Source organism: Hippopotamus amphibius, chromosome 9 (assembly GCF_030028045.1).
Source record: "Hippopotamus amphibius kiboko isolate mHipAmp2 chromosome 9, mHipAmp2.hap2, whole genome shotgun sequence".
Taxonomy (NCBI): domain Eukaryota; kingdom Metazoa; phylum Chordata; class Mammalia; order Artiodactyla; family Hippopotamidae; genus Hippopotamus; species Hippopotamus amphibius.
Window position 1 is genome coordinate 1,168,323 of NC_080194.1, and position 23,850 is coordinate 1,192,172.

The 23,850-nt window shown below is 54.2% G+C and overlaps 2 protein-coding genes across 64 annotated transcripts in view; both read right to left on the minus strand.

Annotated features, from left to right (window-relative positions):
- MADD (MAP kinase activating death domain) overlaps nt 1-10,798 on the minus strand; it is a 37,886-nt gene extending 27,088 nt beyond the window's left edge. For 17 of the 50 annotated variants that reach the window (XM_057695815.1, XM_057695837.1, XM_057695836.1 and 14 more), the window contains exons 1-12: nt 10,677-10,797; nt 7,564-7,723; nt 6,377-6,973; nt 5,656-5,959; nt 5,026-5,157; nt 4,484-4,597; nt 3,716-3,796; nt 2,076-2,254; nt 1,483-1,718; nt 1,132-1,288; nt 773-876; nt 370-560 (exon numbers count right to left, since the gene is read on the minus strand). In XM_057695815.1, coding sequence (XP_057551798.1) covers nt 370-560; nt 773-876; nt 1,132-1,288; nt 1,483-1,718; nt 2,076-2,254; nt 3,716-3,796; nt 4,484-4,597; nt 5,026-5,157; nt 5,656-5,959; nt 6,377-6,973; nt 7,564-7,625 — 2,157 coding nt within the window. In that variant the 5' untranslated portion in view covers nt 7,626-7,723; nt 10,677-10,797. Of the gene's footprint in view, nt 1-369; nt 561-772; nt 877-1,131; nt 1,289-1,482; nt 1,719-2,075; nt 2,255-3,715; nt 3,797-4,483; nt 4,598-5,025; nt 5,158-5,655; nt 5,960-6,376; nt 6,974-7,563; nt 7,724-9,708; nt 9,950-10,676 lie in introns of those variants that run through there. The other 33 variants (XM_057695831.1, XM_057695822.1, XM_057695838.1 and 30 more) reach the window with 5 other exon arrangements.
- A 908-nt stretch (nt 10,799-11,706) lies between these two features.
- Nucleotides 11,707-23,797, minus strand: NR1H3 (nuclear receptor subfamily 1 group H member 3). 14 transcript variants are annotated; one of them, XM_057695276.1, is made up of 11 exons: nt 23,608-23,797; nt 22,035-22,133; nt 17,419-17,498; nt 16,730-16,915; nt 16,058-16,342; nt 15,583-15,791; nt 15,298-15,477; nt 15,033-15,132; nt 12,510-12,623; nt 12,197-12,291; nt 11,707-12,007 (listed from the first exon to the last, which is right to left on the minus strand). In XM_057695276.1, the coding sequence occupies exons 3-11, from the start codon at nt 17,459-17,461 to the stop codon at nt 11,861-11,863; spliced, it is 1,359 nt and encodes a 452-aa protein (XP_057551259.1). In that variant the 5' UTR covers nt 17,462-17,498; nt 22,035-22,133; nt 23,608-23,797; the 3' UTR covers nt 11,707-11,860. The 14 variants fall into 14 exon arrangements, with proteins under 14 accessions (XP_057551259.1, XP_057551262.1, XP_057551258.1 ...); XM_057695279.1 differs by having other exon boundaries at nt 22,057-22,133; nt 23,663-23,784; XM_057695275.1 differs by having other exon boundaries at nt 23,663-23,784.
- Nucleotides 23,798-23,850: the final 53 nt, after the last annotated feature.

Genomic DNA, 23,850 nt, shown 5'->3' on the forward strand with positions numbered 1-23,850 from the left:
AATAAAAAGGAGTCACCTGGTGCTCTGTGATGCCTTCCCACGTTCTCAGTTTGGCAGGGCCAAGCCAGGCCTGTCAGATCCTAGCCTAAGGAATGTGTGAGGAAAGATCTCTGTTACACCCCTGTTCTCTACCTCCACAGATCACGCAAGGGGGGTCTCAGCTAACCCCTGAACAAAGCTGGATGTCCTCTGGGGTTAAACTGTATCTCATAGGCTCTAAACTACAGGATCTACGGAGAGAAAGAAGGGGGAAATGTGGAGAAAGCAGCAAATTGAGTGAACAGCTTCCTGCTAGCTTTCCTAACAGAGGCGAGGCCCACAGCCCAAGCAGCCATCCTCACTTATCCACTCCTCCAAGTCCTCACGTACAGAGCTGGCTCCGGGGATGACGGTGCTGGGGCTACTGCTGGCGGTGGTGCTGGAGCTGCAGCGCACAGGGGGCTTCTCCTGAGGGCTCTCGCCGTCTGGGCCAGGCTCCTCGGCTTCCTTCGGGTTCTGCAGCTCATCAATCGCCACCTCGCTGGCGTCCCCCAGCGCCGCGTGTGTCAGAGGGTCCACGTCTGCCAAAAGCCAAGGATTACGTGAGCGGCTGATTCACTCTGCTCTACAGTAGAATCTAACATAACATTGTAAGTCAACCATACTCCAATTAAAAAATTAATTAAAAAAAAGTTTTTAATTCAAAAAACCCCACGGATGGCAGGTACAGACCACACCATCACAGAACCCCAAACCCTGCCCCGAGCTGGCCAATTTCTCCAGGTACACTTACTGGGAGTATCGCCATCGATGTCACATTTCATCATCTCACTGACGAAGTCACCGAGGGAAGAATAAGAAGAGCTTGAGTCGTCATAACCCATGCTGTCGCTGCCGCTGCCGCGCGAGGAGCACAGAGATAAAACAGAGAGGTGGGCGGGGAGAAGAGTCAGCCGTCAGCATTAGGAAAAACACACAGGGGACACGCATAACTCAAGGCCCTGGCACAAGACAAAACAATCAATCAAAACATGAGCCACGCTTCAAGGACCGATGCCCAAACACTAGGAAACTCCGCAGCTGTGCTAAACGGGGGCTGTGAGAGCCACTCAGCCTCCACGCGCAGTCCTGCTGCCCTAAGGGGCGGCTCACCTGTCCTCCGTAGGCTCAGAGTCAGAGTCGCGCTCCGGCGGCACGCTCAGCGCCTCGGCCAGCTGGGAACTGCTGTCGTAGACGCGATAGTGGATGGGCTGCAGCTGGTGGGCGTACCACTTCGGCTTGTCGCCGATCAGGGCTGGATCGAACATGTCTACCCACGGAGGAAAAAAGGAGTCAGCAACGGGGGGACGATGAGAGCAAAATGTAAAAGAAAGGTGGGGAAACGTCTCAAGGAAAATCAGGATGGCAGGGGCAGGTGGAAGATCAGAGAGGGAAAGAGCAAAGGAAGGGCCACGAGAAGGACAAGCGCAGCAGGCGGGGCCGGGCCGAGGCAGGTGGACTCACTGCTGTGAATCCGCTGAAAGGCATGGTTGGTAGGGTTGAGGATCCACTCTCCGAGGTACTCCACGGCCTGCGTCCTGGCCAGCTTCTCAGCAAAAGGAGTCTGCCGGGGACGGGAGGCTAGAAAGGAGCCAGCTTGGAAAGCTACCACGGGCCGCGGGAAGAGACGCAGGGTACGAGTGTGCATCTGAAAGCCCTGCAGCACGTTGGGGGAGTTGAAGAAGCGGACCATGGCCACTCTGGGGAAGAAGGGGAGGGTGAGATGACCCGAGTCTCACGCCTTGCAGAGCAAGGATCCCTACGATGTGAGACCTCAGACCACCTCCCACAGTCATCAATGAACAGGTTTCCAACAGCAAGGGGAGAGGTATCTTAAACAATCATCAATCCTCTTCTTCACTTGAGGCCTAAAAGGCCTGAGGGTATGATGAACTGTTTCTTCTGTTTGCTTTCACTAAGGTGGCACATCTAACCAAATATGATACACATTTTACATACAAAGAACCTCTGGCTCAGGGAAGTAATTTGCCCCAAGGTCACTGAGTGAGCAGAGACCAATTTTAGAGCTTGTGATCGTGTGGTTGGCTTGGTTTTACCTGGTTGCCACATCCACAGAATCCACATCGTTGCCATAGATGAGCGGGTTGAATTCAGTGGAAGGTGTAGACTGCGGGTCATTAGCAGGCCTTCCCAAGAGAAGGGGGATCTCCTGGCCTTCGTGGAACTTCTCCAAATTGAGGATGGGCTGGGTGTTGAGGCTCATGCTGGCGAGGGCCTGCAGGAAGTAAAAGTCCCTCACCGCAGGCAGACGCGGGGCGGCCAGCCAACCTCCGTTCCTACAAAGAACCCTCATCCTTGAAACACGGATCCAAATGTTTTAACCTTTAGAAAACAGTCTGAACTATGAAATCTTCAGCTTAAGCCAATCTGACTCAAGGCAACTTGATCAAGCCTGAAGTCCAAGGCAATAGTTTTCAAATTTGTTTTAGCTATGAAATGTTGTTTTTCAATGGAAATCTATGTGGAAACATAAACAATCGAAATGTAAAAGTAAAGCTTCTCTGAAGGACAGAAGGAACCCACAGCCTCATGTGCTTGGTGGTCCCAAGCTAAATCAACCCTCAGGGGGTCCATGGGGCAGTCTGAAAACCACTGGTCTAGACCGGCAGCGTTTCTTAAATATTAATGAGCATAGGAATCACCTGGGGATGTTGTTACAATGCAGATTCTGATTCAATATGTCTGAAGCGATTCTGCACTTTTAACAAGCCCAGGAGATGCTAATGCTGTGGTCCACAGACCACAATTTGAGTAACAGGGGTCAGAACACAGGACCTGTGAGCCCAGAGACCTAAGCTCCTACAGACACTCAGAGTACAATTCCATACATCAACCTCTCCGTCTCATCAGTCATACGAAAGCAATCACTGAATGAACACAGCACAGGAAGACAGCTGGAGACCTTTCTGAACTTGCCATCCTCACCAGACTCTGCAGTAACAAGACACGGTATCACATCAGTAGTGATGAAACAAGTGAGAAAGAGAGAGGGGTGATACAAAATGACCCATCTAAGTCCAAACAGATTTCACCCAGAAGTACTTCTAAGTTAACTGAGACAACACACAGAGAGATTCCTGAAGACCCTTCAAAAGAGGGATTCCTAAAAAGAAATACAGAGCTAGCTACTGGTGGTCCTACATAACACACGGAGCCGGGCAGAGGACCGGGGCCTCATCACGTTTTACCTTCAGGCACTGTGTTCAGCATGCAGAAGAAGAAGAAAATCAATCAATGGAAAATGCATTTAAGGGTTGACTCAAAGAAGAGGATTTTTGAAGAAATGATTCTGTAGGGACGAGAAATCAGTTCAAGGGGAAAACATAAAAGGAGCCAGCCTGTTCAAAGTACTGACGCCCTCCTTACAAGACTGAGAATGCTCCAAGGCCATTAAGAGTGGCAGATGCGACAAGACACAGGAGGTGGATGGTGTCTTACACAGCATGACAAGCTCTTGGCGGGGACACACAGTGAATTAAAAGGAATCTAAAAAGCCCTTTTGGAGATTCACCCTGCGTCCCAGAAATGGAATACACCTCTTTTTAAGCCCACCCAAGGCTAAGGAAATCTACTCCACTTGAAGCCTGACAGGAAACTGGCTCTTACAAGAGCTGTCTGCCTACAGCCGTCCTATGGCTGCTACTGCTCCCCTTCCTTTTCTCCACTCTTCACCTACCTGTTTTAAATGTTTTTTCAACTCTAATGATTCTGGTTCTGGCAGGATAGGTAGCACTTCCGCATTGGTGGGGGTAATCACCTGCACCGGAAGAAAGATAAAAGGCAGACCTTAGAATGAGCTGCTCCAGAGGTCCTCTTATGTAAAGGTAAGTAACAAGAACAGAAAGTTACATGTGCAATGCTGTTATATACATGCAAATACATGTTACATACACACACACATAACATACACACATGCCCACACTTGAAAGGAAACAGTACACCTAACGTTATTAGTGACTCTCTCTAGATAATAAAATCATGGTTTTTATTGACTTCTTTATACTTATTTGCATTTTCTGAAGTTGTACAATGAACACATGTAAGGGTTACCTACCGAAATCTGAATGTACTCACACTGCAGAATGTTAATATATTCTTTTGAAGTCTGCACTGAAAGGCAGTTTCTTACTAGAAACTACACTCCCAGAAAACCATTAGATGACCTACACCACACGTAATAATCCTGCAACCACAACTGCCCTACTGCCCTGGGAAGATGTGGGGAAACATTTAACTTTGGCAAAACTATATCTTAAATAATTCTTTCAGTCCTAACCGAGGGCCTATTAAGCCAATAAAGTAAAAGCATCATTTTTTAAAAAGTTGCTTCAAATAGTCTCACAACATCAATCATCCACAAACTTAGAACCTTCCTGGGAATGACCTGGAAAAACAGAACATGGTCCTATTCTAGACCCTACAATGTCTCAGCCAAGAGCCTCACCCTATTGCTGTCCAGATCCACTAGCCACACATCATCAGGCATTCTGAAGTCCAGTTTGTAGAGGAAGAAGCTGGCAGGGACCCCGATGATGTACGGTGTTGGAGCCAACAGCAGCTATGGAAAAGACAAGAAACAAAACCAAAAGCTACCGTGATCACTTATTCAGTCACGATTTTTCTAGATAAGGAAAACACAGGTCCACAATCCCTTTTCCAAAATCCTTGAAGGTAGATGTGTTTCAAATTTCAGAATTTTTCAGATCTTAGGAAAGCAACAGTGCATATTCCATACACTATGTACCACCTGCAGTGGTGTAGCCAGTGGCCTAAAATCATTAACATTAACCGTGATAAAAATAAATAAATTAGTAAGTAGCATAGATTTAGCCACGAGATCAGTCCAAATTTGTAGACAAATAAGTTATAATAAGGAATTCAGGACAAGTACCGATTTACAACTTCTCTGGGCATTGAGCCTTCGCCCTTGGAGCTGGACAGAGTTGGAACACAGGTGACAAAGCCAGAAGACACCTCGAGACTCACCTGCTCTGCCGATGCCATGCAGGTGGGCAGCAGCGGGATCACAGGAAACATGTACTCCAAGGGGTAGATCATCGCCACGAACGCCATCACAGACATGGAGAGTGCGTTGTAGTCGCGGGACTGCAGCACCACCTGCCACAAACCGTACCGTGAGGGTCACGCAATAACATAAGGTTTATGAGAAAACAGCTTCCAGTATTACAATTTGATCTGTTTCACCAAGCCCATGGCGCTGGGAGCTTTGTTCCCACACTTACCGCTGCCCCGCTCCCCACCCTGCCAGCCACCTCCCAGCGCACGCACTGCAATAATCCTCCCTTGAATCACTCCCTTGTACCCCCAAATCCCACTCATTGGAATAGAACTGCTGAAATTTCCAGAGAATTAGGCTGGTGTAGTTAAGGATAATTCAACTGAGTGTCAAGTCCTCTGAATATATCTCACATGATACTAGTACCTTAATTCAACCCACACCCACTGAGTACCTGTTATATACCTGGTATCGTGTTATCTGCTGGAGACAAAATGATGAAAAAAAAGTAGTCCCTATCCTCAAAGAACTCACGGTCTAACCTCTGCCACATTTCAAAGCCCCCTCCCTAGAACAGTCTAGAAAGCTGGCCCTCTCACCTTGTGCTCTAGCAGGATGCAGGTTAGCACCTGGAGACAGGCATCCACACCCAGAAGTTCCAAGGGAAGGTGCAGTGGGAAATCCACTAGGGTGAATCGAGAGGGGTCTGGAAGAGCGAAGGTCAGAGCCTGCTGGAGCTCCTGGGGCAGGACCTCAATGTCCACGCGCTTCTGCCCGGAGACGGGTACTGGGGAGCGCAGCAACCGATAGATCCAGGCCTCAATCTCTCGAAGGTCGTGCAGAAGGGCGCTTGACTTCTCCTCCACTAGCAACGACCCCGTAAAGATGCGCCACATGGTATCCCTGGGGAGCAGGCAGCGGGGAAACAGGCACGTGAGCACCAGAAGCTGACACCCCGCTGCAGCCCAGTGCAGCCACAGAGGGCCTGACAACGGCAGCTGGAGAAGCCCACCCTCTGGGCTCGGCTAGAACCACAGGGTGGATTCAAGGGTAACGACAAGTGCAAAAACGTATACGCAGCAAGCCTTGCTGTCCTGACCGTCACAAAACACCACCTTCCTCAACATCACTCCAAACACGACTACGGAAGGAGGTCTGACCCCGCAGCTGTCCTCTGCTCAGCACAGACTAACATAATGTGCTCACGGAGGTCTGAAAGGCCTCAGATCCTACAGGAAAATCCTTATGCCCCTCACAAGCTAACTACACCTCAACTCTAGATGCCTCCCCTCTCTTCTGCGTGTCGGCAGCGAACCATACCTTTGTATGCCTCGAGGGACGCCCAGTTTCTTGCCCAGCAGTCGCTCACTGCAGCAGTCCACCAGACGTTTGAGGGTGTACAGACACTCTCGGAAGGTGGAGAAAAAGGGGTAGTGGCTGAGCACACACAGGGACGTCAGAGTGCTGTTGCGGGAACGGCTCCCCGCCCTGGCCCGGCGTTTGCCCCGAGGAGACTGGTTGACATCTGGTGTGGAGCCGGCACTGGGAGGCTGCAGGGACGGGCCACTCTCTGAGCTCTCGGTGCCAACCTCTTCTGAGACACAGGTGGCTCGGGGTCCTTCCTTCCCACGGGACCCTGCCCCGGCCTCTCCCTTTTCCTTAGGCATGCGCTTTTGGAAGGAGCGGTAGAAGTTGACACAGATGCCATAGCGCGTGACACCAGTGTCCTTGTCGGTGAGGGTGAAGACAAAAGAGGTGTCATCCCGCAGGCTCAGGCGCCGCTGCCGCACACTCAGGCAGCCCTCCGGCTGGCAGAAGAACACGACATCTGGGGGCAGGGGGAACTCGGCGTGATCCTCTAGGGGGTATCGCCGTAGCAATTCCGGAGTCTGGGCCACGCTATCACTGCTCGGGTGCCTGAAGGACATAAAGACAAATTCAGCAGCCTCAAGGGACAGAACGCTCTTTCAAATTTTAACCACAGTCGAGAAATAAATGCTCTTTGGACAAAGCAACCTAGCTGCAGGACCTTGGAAAACATGCCACATTTAGCTGTAGGCTAAATGAGGTCTGAGCTGCCATGAAGATGCCTATCCTGAAATAAAAGGAAAATGGCAACAATAAAATCATCACTAACACCTTAGGATGACTAGCATCTTTCAAGGTGTATCAGCTAGTGAATTCTCCAAAGAGCATATGTAGATAGAGAAGGAGCACAATGTATTTTTCCTTTGCACGAAATAAGGAAACAGGTTTATAGAGTGTATTTGCTCAAAATCGCAAAGATGCCAGTTAAGAGTAGAGTTTTGCTCTGTCTCTGTTCCTCCAGGCCAGTACCCTCAATCTACCTGTTTTGTTTCCCCTACTTGCAGCAAGGTTCCCATCAGGGTAAAATAATAGGAGAAGAATGAGACATGCAGAGCAACGTGGAACTGGGGAAGGGGAATCATCACAGATTTTGTAGCTATGCCAGATGACCAGACAAAAGTCAGTCACTTCTTGGTTACCTGGCCCCTACGATCACTAGGTAGTCAAGTAATCGAGGACAGGACTTCTTCTTTTGCACCATGGTTCCAGTTCATCAGTTCATCTCAGAGAAACTTCAAGGCACCAAGCACGGAGTCAATGTTCCCAGAAGGAATTCTGATATTCTCTGAAAATCCAAGCCTAATAGGAAAAAAGCACTGATAAGATCCACTGCTGTGCCTAAGGGACTCATCCCGCTCAGCTTCACTGCAGCCAGGGACATAGGTCAGAAGATCTTCCATTTCAGTACTGAAGATAAGAGAATGTGACACTTTTCCTAGCCTAGAGCTCTGTCCAGGCTTATGAACCCACAGAGTCAAATGTCAAGAGGTGGATAAATAATGGCTCACCTCCCCAGCCCTGCAAACCGGATCATTTCCAGCCTCACCCCTGAGGCTGCTTCTGGAAAACAGCCTAGTCCGTCTAATCGGGACTCAGTTATTATGATAACAGCAATTAAGTCACTTTCAGGACTTCTCCAGAGTGGATCAGGATCAAACCAGACTCTCTAATCAGAACTAATCTGCACTCCTAGCTCCAGGTGGAAACCTAATAATTCTCTGTTCCAACATTTTTCGTTCAGCTTGATGTGAAGTAACCATGTAGACTATACAGTTAATTGCGCTCAAACAATAACAACAGCTGGCTACTCTACCCCATGCGATCTCCAGTGAAAAATACCTATGCCCCAATTGCCTCACCTAAACCATTTTTCTCCCCTCTTCAAGCAAGAAAGGGGCCCAGGGGCTGAGGCTACTAGCTCTGCCCTTGGTGCTGAATCACAGTCTTCTGCCTCTATTCTGGCCCCAGGATGCGAATCAGTAATACGATATACACAAATGAGGCCCTCTCCTTCTGCATCTTACAGAAATTAAGAATTATATGCAGAAATAACAGTGTTTCTGCAAAGACAGGGAGAGGTGCTCAGAGAAATTTCTAAATCATAGTCCAAAAATTAGGAAAAGCTTACATGTCTTAACTATAATTTATTTCCTGTTGGGTCTCTACATACTTCTCTAAATAAAATGTTTCACTCCATGACAAGGCTACTTTCAGTGCTTCCAGTATTCCACCTCTATGCTCCACATATGGCCACACTAAGACCTTGTTCACTACACGCACAGAGAGAATCCCATTACACTACACACACTCTCACACACCACTCCCTGCTTTGCCGCCTTGTGCACTCCCAAACATAACAACGTACACACTCCCTGCATGCTTAAGCCTCTATCTGATTTAGATGAGAAGTTCTATCTTTTTTCTCTCCTACTTAATAATTTTAAAAAACTATTTACAACACCTCTCAAATCCTCAAAATACGTCTCCCTCCTTTCTCTTGCTCCCAATAGAGGACCTGCAGGTAATAGGATTCAGTTTTGTCTCCATAGCAACTCTGGCTCCAGCACTATTTATAGCAGAGCCGCTGCCCCTCCCCTGCTTGGTGACCGCACAGTGCTAGCAGCTGCTACTCCAGAGTTGGCCAATGCCCATAATGATCCTTTCTCCTTGAATCTAGACACACCTCTTCCACTGATAGCACCTACTAATTATTAGGTTATCTTCTCCCCACGTGCCTTTAGTTTGCACTTTGTCCAAATTCTGGATTTTGATAGCGATCTCTCCTTTCCACACAAGCAAAACCAAGTTCCCAAGCTTGCATATATTCATTTCTAGGCATCAGTACCACCCCAAAAGCCCTTTGGTTCTCTCCACTGCTATGGACTCATAAGCATACTGCAGAATTGGGGGGGCACTGTCAGAGAGCGGAGTTCAGCCCCTCCCAAGCAGAATGAGAAGGGGGAGGGAAACACAGAAATGAAATGGAACGTGGATAAAAGCATAATTCATTCTCTAAAGAATTACATGGAAAATGCCTAGTGCGACGCAAAGATTCTTCAAATAGAACAGACTTTACAGGACCAGAGCTCAAGGCTAAGCCTTGAAATCTACCTTTATGTTGACAACCAGGAGCCCTTTCCAACTAAATCTCAAAGATCCCACCTGAAGCATCTTCTACGAATACACTAGGCATCAGGCCTCTATCCTTGGTGGGATCCCAACCCCCTCCGCACTGAGAATCATTTGATAAGAGTGAAATCATCACCATGCTCCGCAGCGCTCACCTCCCTCCAAAGCCAGAAGGACCAGAGCTCTTGCGACCCTTCCAGCCGCTAGTGATACGACGGATTTTCAGTCTCAAGTCACGTCTCGCCAACAGCCGCTGCCTTCGGCTATTCAGACTGCGGCGACAACCAGGGCTTTTCTTCCCATTCTCGCCCCTCCTCACGAAGCCCCAATCCTCTCACCTTCCCGGTAACTCACAGCGTCTTCACTCCCGCCCGCTCTGCCTCTCCCCCTTCCTCGCTCCTGCGCCGCAAAGGCAGCAAGCTCCACACCGTGCCTAGCTGCTATCACCCACGTCTTTCGGCTTCCAAACGGCCACGAGAGCCAACCCTTCGGAGCCGCCGCTCACCTGGGGCAGGAGGCCACGCTGAGGCCACAGGAAGGGGAGAGGACGCGCGCTCTCCCTGAGGCGAGCCCGGCCGGAGGCTCCCCCCGGGCAGCGACCTTGCGGGCGCCGCAGCAGGCGGGCCCGGCGCGGGGGCGCGGGCAGCAGGCGGGCCCGGCGCGGGGAGGGCGCCGAGGGCCGGGAAGGGGGGACGGAGGCGGAGCGGCCCGCGGCCGGGGAGGACGCCGCTGCGGGAAAGGCGGCAGCGCGTTTCCACTCTCCGCGGGGCCGATTTTGAAAGCCCAGAAGAAACATGTTTTTCCCTTGTGAGAACCCGACGTGCTTCTTCAGAGCCTAGGCAGAAGCGAGGCGCGCGCGCGCGCACGGCCGCCCCGCGCTGGGCCCGGCGGGGCCCCGGGGACGGCGCGCCCGCCTCACCGGCCGGACAGCGCGCCCCGCCGCCGCCAGCCGCGCCCCCCGGGACCCCCGCTCTCCCTCCGAGAGCCCGCGCCCCGCGCCCTCCTTCAGGGCCTCCTGGGGGCCCTGCCCCGCGAGCCCGCGTGGCCTCCCCGCGTCCGCCGCCCCCGGGGGGCCGCGCCCCACACACCCTTGCAGGGCCCCCGGCGGCCCGGACCTCCCTACCTCCCGAGCCTCGGGCCCCGGCCGGGCCCGCCGGACGCGCCCCGGCCGCCGAGCGTCCGTCGCTGCCGGGCGCAGCGAGCGCGCGCCAGTTCCGCGTCCGCACCGGGGGGCGCGTACCACTCGGCCTCGGCGAAGGAGGGGAGGCCGAGGGGCCGGGGCCGTACCATTCCCGGGGGGGGGGGGGGGGGGCAGGGCCGCACCAAGCCGGCGGCAGGGCGGGGCGGCTCGGGAGCGAGGCGGCGGCGCACGCACCTCTGCGTGAGGGGGCGGGCGCACGGGGGCGCTCTCCGTGTGGGCGGCGCGAGCGCCGTCATCCGGCACGGCCACGGCGCGGACGCGGATGGATCTGCGAGCGACGTGCCCGGAGGGGGCGCCCTAGGCTTTCCCGCCGCGCCTCCCTGCCCTCCCCCCCGCTCGCGCGGTGGGAGCGCCCAGCCGCAGGGCGGAGCGCGGGCGGCCGCGGCCGCGGAGCCTACCAACGCGGGGCGGCGGGGGGCGCCCGCCCTGCCGCGGGGCTGAGCCCGGGACGCGGAAGCCTCCCCGCAGACTCGGGGCGCGTTTCTTCCTGCCGCACAGGGCCGGCCGCCCCGGAGGAGGGGCGGTTGTCCCTTCTGGCCCAGGGTCGGCGGAAAAGCCGCGGCCTCCCCCGCGCGCTCGGGGGCGCGCCGGCAGACCCCCCGGCCCCGGTCGTCGGAGGGGCCGCGCCGGGGCTGGTGAAGGGGGCCCCTGTGGCGTGTGCCCCCCGGGCCCGGGGGCAGGGCCTCCGGGACACACGCGTCCCTGCCCCCGCCCCGACGCCGGGTTCTCGCTCGGCGCATCTGGCGCTCGCTGCGCAGACAGCGCCCGGCCTGTCCGTGGGGCGGCCGAGCCGCGGGGGCCGGCGGAGACCGTCCCTGGGCCCGTGGGGAGACGGGCAGCGGGCGCGGCGGGGCCCGGGGCAGCCTCGAGCGAAGCGGCCCCCGCGCGCATCCGCGTGGCGGGGCGGGCAGCGCCGTGGTTCGGGAGCCCCACCACCCAGCAGCCACGCAACTCCCAGCCCTTCGACTCTCCTTTAATGCCACGGGAGGATCTCCCCCGCCCAGCCCTCGGGAATGTGTGTCCTCCTCGGTCGGCTCCACCTCCGGGCGGCAGGCCCGGGCCTCAGCCATCGGGCCCAGAAAACAGAAGATAACGGGGAGGGGCGGTCACTCGTGCACATCCCAGATCTCGGAGAGCAGCGGGGGGAGCTTTTTATCCTGCAGGCGCAGTGCAAACACTTGCTCCGAGTGGACGCTGCTCAGCGTGCGGAGGCTCACCAGCTTCATCAGCATCCGTGGGAACATCAGGCGGTCCTGGGAAAGGAGGGGGACCAGTACAGCCCTTGTCTCTCCCCAGGGAAGGGGGGCAGGGGTCGGGGCGCCGTGGGAGAGGCGGAGAATTGTGTGTGCACGACGTAGTCAGGGAGGGATTCTCGAAGGGAGAGTAGGTGTGTCAGGGGGTGCGCCTGTGGAGAGGAGAAAGGGCACGGTGGGGAGACTCACATGGGGGTGGTGGATGGAGACGTAGGCATGCAGGGCCTCCACATATGTGTGTTGCAGCCTCTCTACCTGGAGCTGGTCCTGCACGTTGGGCCGGTCTACAGGTCACCAACAGAGTTGAGTAGCAGGTCTGGCCAGGGTCTTACTTCCATACCCCAAATCACAACCAAAAAATAGGGACATGCCCTACCCAGCCTCTCCCATCCCAAAGTAACACAGCAAGGGCCTCCACCCCCACGATTCCTGCCCTGTGGAGCCTGCAGCCCTCTTTGGTGTGAGTCTCTTGCTCGTTTTCCCTCTCGCCCCTCCTCCGCACCTGCAGAGAAGATGCTGATGGCAATGAGCAAGGCAAACTCAGCATCATTTAGTTGCAGCTCATTCATGGCTCTGGAGAACTCGAAGATGGGGTTGATGAACTCCACCTGCAGCCCTGGGGAGGAAGAAGGGAGGCTGGGTTGTGTGGCACGGACAGCACTACCAGGAACCCAATAAGGAGTCTCCAGGGCTCTGCTCTGTAACCTTGGGTAAGTTTCTTAACCTCTCTAGGCCTCATCTGTAGGATGGGAATCATATCTGAACTTAAAAACCTGTTGTGATGGTTAAATGATAAAGCATGCAGACTGCTTTGCACTGCACCCACCACATAGGACGCGCTGAATTAAACATCAATAACAGTAATAATTCTGTTAGAATTCTTCTTGGAGTTCTTGAGGGCCCCACATGACTAGAAATAGAAGCAACCCTTACGTTTGTTTATGAAAAGACTTCTTCACTGGCAGTTGGTCTTACTTATTTGAATAGTAGCAATACATTTCAGGTTTTACATCACAGGGGAAACAAAGCAATGTGGTTGAGGGTGTGGACTCTGGGGTCAGACTCCCTGGGTTTGGGTCCTGGCTCTGCCATTTACTAGGCTGTGTGACCTTGGGTAAGTTATTTAAGCTCTCTGGGCCTTGGTTTTCCCACCTCTAGAATGGAGATATTAGTACCTACCTCATAATGGCTCCTTAGAATAATGAGTGGCACATATGGTAATGCCATGTAAGTGTTTGTTAAATAATAAATTTTAAAAAATAGAACCAACCTTACTGAGGAGATGGAAGTTCAACAAACCGTGACCTGAAGTGTCAGGTCTAAAGAGCACTTCTCCTAAACACACTATCAAAGTCTCCCCACCCCACGCCATCCCTTAGGCTTTCTGAGATGTCTTTTAGCAACCATCTGCTAACTTTTCCATTCCAGGCTTCTTCATTAGTCACTTCCTGTACTTTCACCCCGATGTTTATCAAGTGTGCGTTGACCCATTTAATGGACAAGCCCATTTAGAAAGCATTTCTTGGTGAGGTATCCAGCCTTGAATTGTGCTGAACAGTCCCTCTGTACAGAAGACGAGCACGTCCTGGCGTTATGCCCCCTTGCGAGGGTCCGCGACGGCTCGCTGGGTGAACACCCCCAGTGGGATCGGTTCACACTGTTCGTCAGCCATGCAAGCAGCATATGGTAGTGGAGGTAGAGGAGAAGGGAGACCTGCCCAAAGAGCACCCCTGTGCCTTGTCCCCTCACTGAAGAAGTGAGAAATGAAAGACAAACATGATGACATAAAGACAGCTTATATAAATGAACCTATAAATAGATACAGACTCAGATAGCACAAGTCCGCAAGTGCCGAAGGAACACGCAGACATGAGAACAGGGAAGGGTTCAGAAAGGAGGATGTTATGAAGGAGAAGGCCGTGGTTAAGAAGGACTGAGATAATACCATCTGGGGAAAAGGTGGTTGGGTAGGGAAAGGGGGCAGGAAAAAGTCATTACATCGCCCTGTTAGGTGCCTGTACATTCAGGTAGCACACTGGGCACTACAGATGGCAAGAGGTGCCAACACAGCTCTGCCGTGCCCCGTAGTGAAGGGAGGCCCACCTAGAAAGCTCCCTGGGTGGCCAGTGATGGCACGAGAGCTGGCCTGAGTCACCAGAAACCTTTGTGAGCTCTGTGCTGGAAACCAGGATCCTTCACACGCGAGAACGGAGTCAGCATCAGCCGTATTTTACAGACCCACTCACGCAGGTGCTAAAGCACTCAGTCTCTTGTTCAGCCTCAGTCCTGTCCCTCCAAAACACCTTCTACCTTCCATCCTTTCCCAGCCCTCCAACCACCACACAAACATCACCAGCAATTGAATTCGAGGAAACCAAAACTGCTTAGCTTGCAAACAAATATATAGAACAGCATCGTGAACTAATTCTTGGAGAAAGTACTCCAGGTATGGTATGGAGATAGAAGAGTTCACTCTTATCCTAAAACTGCCCCATCTGGGCGCATCTGCCATGTTTTAATGCCAATCCCATAGCTCCTCAGAGCAACTGAAAAGGAGGAAATCAGTCCACATGATCCTTAAAGAGCACCTCTGAGAAAGATTTCACATTCTTGAATACCAGAAGGCTCTGAGGTTTTCAGGTTTTTATCCCTGGCTGTAAAATCTTTTTTCAAGCAAAATATTATGCAGGAGCACAATATATAATGCAGACTTAAAGGGAACTTCTTGTTTGGCTAAAGTTAGGGTGAAGAACATTTCTCCTCTAAGGAGACACTCCCATGGAAACCCCCCTCAGCTTCCTGGGAACCCCTGGCCTAATGCAGCGAAGCACGGGAATCTGTTAGGGGCGGTTAAGGGAGACCTGTCAGCATTCCAACTTTCTGTCTTGGAAAACCAAGAGGATCCTTCTCTTTGTAGCCACTCAAACCCTGGGCCTGTAGCTCGGTAGTCACTATGCTCCCCGTGACAAAATGCATCTGTCCATCCAACCCAATCCCTTTGTCCCTTTGTGGTCTCAGTTCTCACCTGCTTTGGCAAAGTCTTCCCGATTATAACTGAAATCCTTGAGGAAGGTGATACTCTCACTTCCAGGGTTGTACCTCCGAGATGTCTCCAGAAGCATCACCTGTACACAAATATCGGGCTGGTCATGGCCCAGGGCACCTTCAAGGAAAGGTCGAGCCCCTCAGCCCTACTTCCCAGGGCACGTGGCTCCGATCTGGCTGGCTAGAGGCCCCTCCTACAGATAACCCGCTCTGGTCCTCCCTTCACCCTGGGCCTTGCCAGCCACCTCAATCGCAGAGGTCTTCAGGAGGGCGATCTGGTCCTCTCGGCTGAGCTGCAGGAAGCCCGGCAGCTGTTTGGCAAAATCAACAATCTCCTGCACAGAGATGATGGCCAGCTCGGTGAAGTGGGCAAAGCGTTGCTGACGGGCCTCCCGGCTCTGGGGATCTGGTGCCATGGGCCAAGGCTACGCAGAAAGGCAAGGAGGAAAATAACAAACCACTCTGAGCTGGATATCAAGAAGCCAACTGGTGCTCCGGGCACAGCCACTCTCCCCAGGCCCCTCGGGTACCGTGACTCGAAGCTGGTCCGAGAAGGAACGTCTGTTACACTGCTGCTGGGCGGCCACCAGCTTCTCGATCATGCCCAGCTGCTCCGGGCTGAGCTGGGGCAGGACTTGTGGTGGTGAGGAAGCCCTTGGGGGCACGGATGTGGCCTGAGCCTGTTCCTCCTCTTGCCGCTTCAGTTTCTTCAGACGGATCTGTTCTTCTGACAGGACACCTGAGGACAGAGCCAGATGTGAGGAGAGGAGAAGAGGGGGAGACAGGAAGCAGGGCTGGGGCAGAGGAGTAGTTTGAGGCTCTGGAAAAGCAGAGAGTGTTGAGTAGAGGAAGAGATTTTAATCCATCCTTAGGGACCACGTAGGAAGGCCTGTAGGCTCAGCTGCCTCTCGGCCCCCAGACCCTGGCACCCCCATGTCTCCTCTTTCTCATCAGCCTACCTGGCCTCCCCCCGCCCCCCCGCAGCTCTGGTCCCCAGACACTCACACTCTTCCCGCATGCCGGCCTGGCGGCATTTGCGAAGGCGGCACTCCTGGCACTTGCGACGCATGTAGGTGTCCATGGGACAGTGGCCCCCACTGTGGCAGACGTAGCGTGCCCCTTTGATGACACTGCGGCGGAAGAATCCCTTGCAGCCCTCACAGCTCAGCACGTTGTAGTGGAAGCCAGAGGCCTTGTCCCCACACACACTGCATAGCTCGTTCCCCAGCATTTTGGGGGCTGGCCCCTTTTTCCGCTTTTGTGGACGAAGCTCTGGATACAGGGAATGTTCTTCAGGGAAAAGACTTGGTGCCCAGTTGGCCACTGCCCTGAGCACACAGTGACCTTCATTCACTTCATTATACGAAGTCTAGTCTCCCTATTCTAAGAAAGTAGCTCTCACACACCAAGTGCTATTACGTCCTAGGTACTGTCTGAGCCCTTTATACGCCCTGACCCCTACAACCATAAGAGGTAGGTACTCTTATTTCCATTTTAAGAATAAAGAAACTGAGGCTCAGAAAGGCCTAAGATATAAAACAAAATTTACACTCAGGTCACTTGGGTCTAGTTGATTGCAGAGCCTTTGGACTTAACCATGATCTTAGAGAGAGCCCTGGAGTTACCCCTCCCAGATCCAGGGAGCCCCTGCCTCCTCCAGATCCAGCAGCTGCTCACCTGTGGACTCTGGAGGGGCCTCCGCCCCGAGGAGCAGGGCTGTGGGCTCTGCTGCCTCCAGCCCCAGCCCTGAAGGGCCCCCAGCGGCCCGGGGTGGGCTGGGCTCCTCCCGAAGGCTGCAGCTGCTTCCCGGAGGCTGGCTGCTTGCGTCCTGCGCATCGGGCTCCCACAGCTCCACTGCAGAGTCTGAACCCCGGAAGAGAGGCGCAAGGGGGTCTCAGGTCCCCAGCATTCTCCTGAGAAACTGCAAACTTATCTCCGCCCGCAGAGGGCAGCACAGCGTCGGCTCCGGCTTTGGGACCCTGGGATTTGCGTGGGCTCTAGGGTTCGTCGCTTGTAGTCCCCTGCACTTCAACACCTTAAATGAGGATGTTAACCTCTGTCCCCTTGGGGGGCTGAAGTGCATCCATCCCAGAGATGAGACAGAAGTCTTAAAGCCAAGCTGGGTGATGGCCATGCCAAGCCTCCTCAGCAGCAAGCAGGACGGGGGACGGCCGGGTGTATGCAAGGGCCAGGCACCACAACCAGGGCAGAGGGGGTCTGAGCCGAAGAGGCAGGCAACACCAACAGCCGCGGTGGACTGCTCTCCAGGGGCGGCGGGGAGGCAGGTAGTGAAGGGGGCTGATTCCCGCAGGAGGAGAGGAGCTGGGGCCTGGGCTCGGGGGGAGGGCTGGAGTGGAGACGCTTACCGGGAGAGACATCAGGCACAGGGGCCTCCAGCCACACAGACATCTCTTCCTGGAGCCCTGGACATTACCAAGGGGCTGTCCTGCAGGAACGGCCCAGGTCACACTCTTCCCGAACGGCGTTCCTCCCCCCCATCCTGCTTTTCATCCGCACTCACACGTCAGCTCACAGGTACTTGCCATATATGCCTCAGCCTGTGCTAAGGCTTTCCATGCCTTCCTCACAATATCCCCATGAGGTAGGGCTATTCTCAAGCCCGATTTACGGATGAGCAAACGGGGGTTTCAAGACATTAAGAAAACTGCCTATGGGCACCACTTAGGCAGTGGTAGAGCCAAGACTCCAACTCCGGCCTCTCTGATGTGGAAGTCTGATCTCCTGGCTACCAGGCCACCTCCTCTCCCCAGGGCCCCCTCCAGGCCCTCAGGGAATGTTTGGGCACATCTGCCCTGCTTCTGTCAGAGCCCCTTCCCCCTCACTCTAGCCCTGGGGACCGCCAGAGCGGGGCAGATACGGGACATGTGACCGAGGCTCCCCCCGCCCAGTGAAACTCTCCCGCTGGTCAGACAACCTCGCTCCTGCCCTGCCCAGGGTCCCAGGACGGAACTCTTGCCTCCAGGAGTGACCCTAATCCACACGCAGGACCCCCTCCCCCGGCCCCTCCGAAATTACCCTGGGACTGAAGTAGAAGGCTGTGGCTGCCTGCGCTGCCGTCGCACCCTCCCCGGGGACCGCCTCCTCCATCCCCGGGACGCCCTCCTCCCCGCCCCCACGCCAGACACGCGCGCGCGGGGGGCCCCCCGGCGCGGAGCCGCAGACCCACCGCGCGCCCGGCCGCCGGGCGTCCCGGCCGGGGCTGGCTCCGGAGCCCCGCGCTGCGAGAGGACGCTGCGGCGGGCCCTGGTCCGCGGGCCTCGCGGCCGGAGCCGGCGCTGAGCACGCAGGGGCCGGGCGCCCGGAGCCGACTGCCCGCGGCCCGGGCCCCGCCCCCGGCCCCGCCCCCGGCCGGCCGCCCGCAGACCGGCCCGGCCCGCGCCTCTGCCCCCGCTCGCCTCGCCGCTGCTCCCGCGGCACCTCCCGGGCACCCCCGCCCCACGCCCGGCAGCCTCGGGCCGCTTCCTCCCCTCCACGGACCCCTCGCGGAGCAAAGGTCCCGGCACGGCCCGGAATTGCGACAGCGAGCCCGGCCCGCTTTCCCAGCCTCCCTCCTCCTCCTCCTCCTCCTCCCCTGCCTCTGGAGCGGGGCCAAGAAGCTCTCCCCACTAGCCCCAGGCCTCAGCCAAGCTGGGAGAACTCCAGGGGCAGCCAGGCAGGTGCTAGGCCTTCCAGGGATTCTCTCTGACCGTGGGTGTCCTGCGGGCGCCAGGGAGGCGAGGAGGCTGGAGGGGGTGGGGAGGGGAAGACGTCCCTGCAGCAACGCATGGTCTGGGACGGGAGACCGTAGATCTGGGTGCCAGTCCAGGATGGACCGGAGAGGATACGCAGGTTCCCCCGTCCGGGTGAGGGTTCCATTAGAAGTGAGGGCGGGCTCTGACCAGCACCTACTGAGGCCGTAGCCGTGCCCTTTTGCCCTGTTGCCTGGAACATGAGGTCCATCCCTGAAGGCGGACACCTCGTTTTACTGATTCTATCTCCCCTGAAACAGGGTCTGGCATAGAGTAGGAACAGAGTAGGTACTGTGGTTCTGTTTGTTGAATGAATAAGCAAACAAGAGAACCAGCATGACCCTCCTGTATCCTAACCTTGTTAGCTCTAGTCAGTTTCATCTCGGCATCATTGCTCTGGTGCTTGGGCTCTGAGCTCAGATCTTGGGTTCAAATCTGGCCTCTGCTCTTATTTGCTGTGTGAGCTTGATTAACCAAGTTAATGTGTCTGAACTTCTGTTTCCCTGTCTTTAAAACAGGGATAATAATAATGGTTTTTGCCACATAAGGTTGTCATGAGAATTAAACAATGTATCAGAGCACAATCTATCACACATAGTAAGAGTACTAGAAATGGTAGCAGTACTTAACCTCCCAATCCTTTCAGCTGTGGGTCTTCCCAGCACCTTGAATCTATACACTGTTAAGCTTCCAGTGCTTATTTCCATATACAAACCCCTCGATATCTCTTCTGGTCCTTAGAGCAGCCCCAGGAGAGAGGCAAGGTACAGTAACACTGAGCTCCATGTTACAAAGAACACAGCTCATGGGAGAGCCTTTTCCAAGACCACACAGTCAGTGGCCAAGCTGGGATCAGAATCCAGATGTCCTCACTCAAGTCCCTATCCTCTTTCTTTCTCCTGTGTCAGAGTCCAGGATATTCATCTTGTTGCCTCTCAGGTCTGCTGGACAAGTGAAGTGCTGAGATGGAAAAAGCTGGGGCTGGTGAGCTGCAGCAGGAGGCAGGGAGCCCTGGGGATGCTTCAGTCCAGATGTGGGAAGCGAGGAGCTGAGGTTACTGCTGGTTGTTCCCCCCCGGCCCCACTCCCAGTTTCCTGCTCACAGGCTCTTCCTGTTTTGCTGTGAACTCCAGTTCCCATGGGCCCCACATTAAAGCATAGAAGGACAGGGGGCCAGGGCAGACAGCCAGGGGGACTGAGACAGAGATGAACAGGGCACCAGGGAAGAGAAGGAGCAGGGAAAGAGTGGACACGGGGTGTGGGGGTACAGGATGGGAGAGGGACAGGGAGAGCAGAAATAGGAGGGAGCTTGGTGAAAGATGGAAGGAAGCACAGGGTGGGGCAGGGGGAACGGGCGGAGGTCGGGGAGCAAAACTTGAGAAGACGACAGCGGGCTGGGTGGTGTTGCAAAATCTGCCCATGTATTCATTTTCACATTTCAGAAAAGCCCCTCTGACACCCCCATCTCAAAGTTCTGCCTCCAGCTTTTGCTTTTGTTCCCTCTCATCACAAGGTCATCCGCTCACAAGGCCCCCACCCTGGTCTGGGCATCTCTGAGTCATGAGCACAAGGCTCTCCATCGCTCTTGCTTATGTTCCTGCCTCAATTTTCACAAGGCCCCAGCTGTCCTGGGAAAGAAAAAGCCAGGGACTCTAGCCCCCTGGGACACTGGAACGGTTCTGTCTCAGCACCCACATCATCGCTCCAGCTCCCTCCCCCACCCTGCCCCATCCCCAGAAGCTCCAGCACAGAGGCAGAGGCCGGCGATGTCACAGAAACACCTGGTTACAAGGAACTTGGTTTGGAATGTTGTCTGGAGTCTGATGACCCCTCTTCTGGGAGCTGGGAGAAGACTCTCATTCATTCCTGATCCTCAAGGCCCTCTCCTGTCACCCCAGTCTCCCCACAGGCCAGGACCCAGGACCACACACAAGCTGCATCTGGAGCCCTCTGACCCAGGCTCGAGCCAGCTGCTGAACAAGCAGGTTAAGGCGCCATCTCCCCCACGCCAGGGAGTCAGTCTCGTCCCAAGTAAAGGAGGAGGAAGCATTACTGCCTGGGTTACCCCTTCAGGTTATGGGGGTTCAGGCTCCTCCCCACATGAAGAGGGGAAGGGAGTGCAAAAGGGGCAAAGACCAAAACCTGTTGGTGGTATTGCAGAGGTTCTGGAGACTAACAACTGGGACTTCTTCCCCAAGCCAGGGCAATAGTCAGGTGATCTGCAGAGGGAATCACAAGTCTCATTTTGCCAGACCCCGCCCTCCCGCCCCCACCGCGCAGTCCCACCAGCCTACTGGAGGTCCCACCAGCCTACTGGAGGTGCAAAGCCTCCCAGTCCCATGGGGCCTCTCCTATGTTTCCTTGGCTCCTAGAGGAGGCAACATGCCTGGGAGCTCTTTTTAGGAGCTTCCAGGTCACATTTCTGAACCCCAGAATCTCTGGAGGCTTCTCCTCTGGAGGGAATCTTGAAGCAAAAATAGCATTCACCAGCCCACAGTCATATACACTACCGGGTAACTCTCCCAAAGCACTCCCATGAGGCAGGCCACAAGGTACAGTTTGCAGGGATGGACTGGGACAACGGTTTCTTGCTGCCTCCATCACCATTCCGGAAGGCTGCAAAGTGTGGGGGTCATCTTGCAGGCCACTCAAGTGACTTCCCCCTAACCTCCCAATCACAAGATAGAGAAGAACCCAGAAATGCCTGCTTCCCAGGTCTATGAGTTCAGAGATGATAGAGACAGCAGAAAGGAAAGAAGAAAAGTAATATTTATTAGGCCCTACTACATACATTTATCTTTACAAGTATTGTCTTACTTCTCCTCATATATAACCCTAGGAGATAGTTACTAGCAAGGGGGAAAATATCAAATTTGAATACAGGTATAGCTGACTCAAAAGCTCAAACTCAATCAAAAAATGCCCATCTCGCTCCATCATACAAAATGGCCTTCCGAGATCAGAAAGAGTCCACTCACGCGGATTTAGGTTCACTTCAATCAACACAGGATCGAGCAGTGGCTCCCAAATCTGGCCTCATTTTAAGAGATTTTGATTTGAGGTATACCTATCTACCCATCCATCCAGCCACACATCTATTCTTTTTGCATCTGTTGTGAGGCACCAAGGTGTGGGGGCCACAGCATCATCTGGTAGGAAACATGCAGAAGCTAGGGGTCAAGAAACCAGGGCTCAGCTCCTGACTCTACCATGTACTTGTGGTGTAATCCTCACCTTTCCTGGGTTTACTGCTCACCATGAAAACTGAAATAATGTCTTCTCCATCAATCCTTCCAACATCGGGTATTTGCAGGCACAAAGAACACAGAAATACTTGAGCAAGTGGGAAGAAAAGCAAAAGATGAAGTTAAGGGATTTTTGTTCTACTTGCCAAAATTTAGTAAGCCTACGATTTACATTCTGAAATCACAATGGTCTGGCTACTTTGCAAGGAGAGTAGGGGGCATATTAAAACAAAACACTCAAAAACTCCCATTAATGTGCACAATTTTGCCACCTATCCATGTCCCATTCAACCCCACCGATGTGAAAAGGTCTCCTTTGCTAGAAATCTCTTTATTGAAAGTATTTTGGGGCCACTGAATATAGTTTAGCAATGCAGTTTGAGTAGCCTGTGAGAAATACCCATTATAAGGACCATTTGACTGGAAATCAGAAACCTTGAGTGTTAATCCCTTCTCCTGAACTGTGTGATCTTGGACAAGTCCCTTCCTCTCTCTGGGTTTGTTTTCTTATCTGTGAAGAAGGGGACTAGGTTAGATCGAGAATTCAGAGATGATGTATGAAGCCTATGAATGGTCTTCATGAACCTCTTGGGATCGTAGGCAAACTTTTATTTGTGTTTGTGGACATTTTTCTGAAGGAGAGGGGACTAAATTTTCATCTGATTCATAAAGAGGCTTGTGACTAAATAAGGAGGCTAAGAACTTTTTGATTACCCTGCCTTCAGGTCTCCATTTCTATTCACTCCTCCGTAACAATTCTGGAAGCAAAGTTTAGATCCTGAGTATATATAAGTAATTCAATCTGGAGTCCTGGGGCAAGATAATGAGCCTACTTTCTCCCATATGTTCTGATCTCCCTTAGCTTTATTTCTCCAATGATCTGAGGTGATTTGCTACTAGGGAGCAGATCTGAATCAAAGCATCCCAAGAGCCTAAGATCTGATCTCTTGGACCTGTGAGTCCCTCCAAGCTCAGAGTCACAAAGCCCTGAAGCCAAACTGGCTGCACCTGTATCTTAATGGTCAGTGCCAACAGGGCCTCTCCCCGATTCTGTGGAAACCCCACCTACTCCCACTTTATGATATGCTCCTTGCCCTTTCCCCTATATATCTCCCCACTGGTCTGAAATTTCTCCCCTAGGGATTCACTGCTTCGGTTTTGCGAAGTCTGAACATCCTGTGCAACCCAGCTCCTCCGAGAAGAGGCATGACATCTTGATTCTAAGTAACTAAAACGTGGAAGTGGACGGGTGGGAGGGCAGGGAAAGGCCTGGAAGGGGAAGTGAGGGGACAGCGAGCTCCCGAGCTCTGCGCAGGCAATGAGCAGCAGGCTGCACGGGCACCTGCCTCAGGGACGCAGGGAGTCCAAAGGGCTGTTTACATGCTGTGCCCTACACCCCAAACAGGACTTCTTCCGGGGAACGGAGCCAGGGCCAGTTCCACCCTACACCGCCCCTCGCCCCAGTTCTGCACCCGCTCTGGCTCCAGGTCGCGCCCGGCAGCACCCCGGGCCGAGGGGGCGCTCGTCGTGCCGGCCACGTGCCGGCCCCGTACAAGAGCCACCTGGGTGCGGGGTCTCCGCGGCAGAGGCGAAACCCACGCTTAGGGTTCTCTTTACCGAGACGAGGTCTTCCAGCCCCTTCTGCAGGCCGAGGTCGCGCTACATCCCCACGCTCCTCGGCCACCGCAGGACCGCGAACTTCCGGCAGGAATTCCCTCCGGGCTTCCTCCTCTCCCCCGTCCCTGCCCCTCCTTTAGCAAGATGGCGGCGAGCGCACTTCCGGCGTGTGTCCTTAGGGGTGCGTC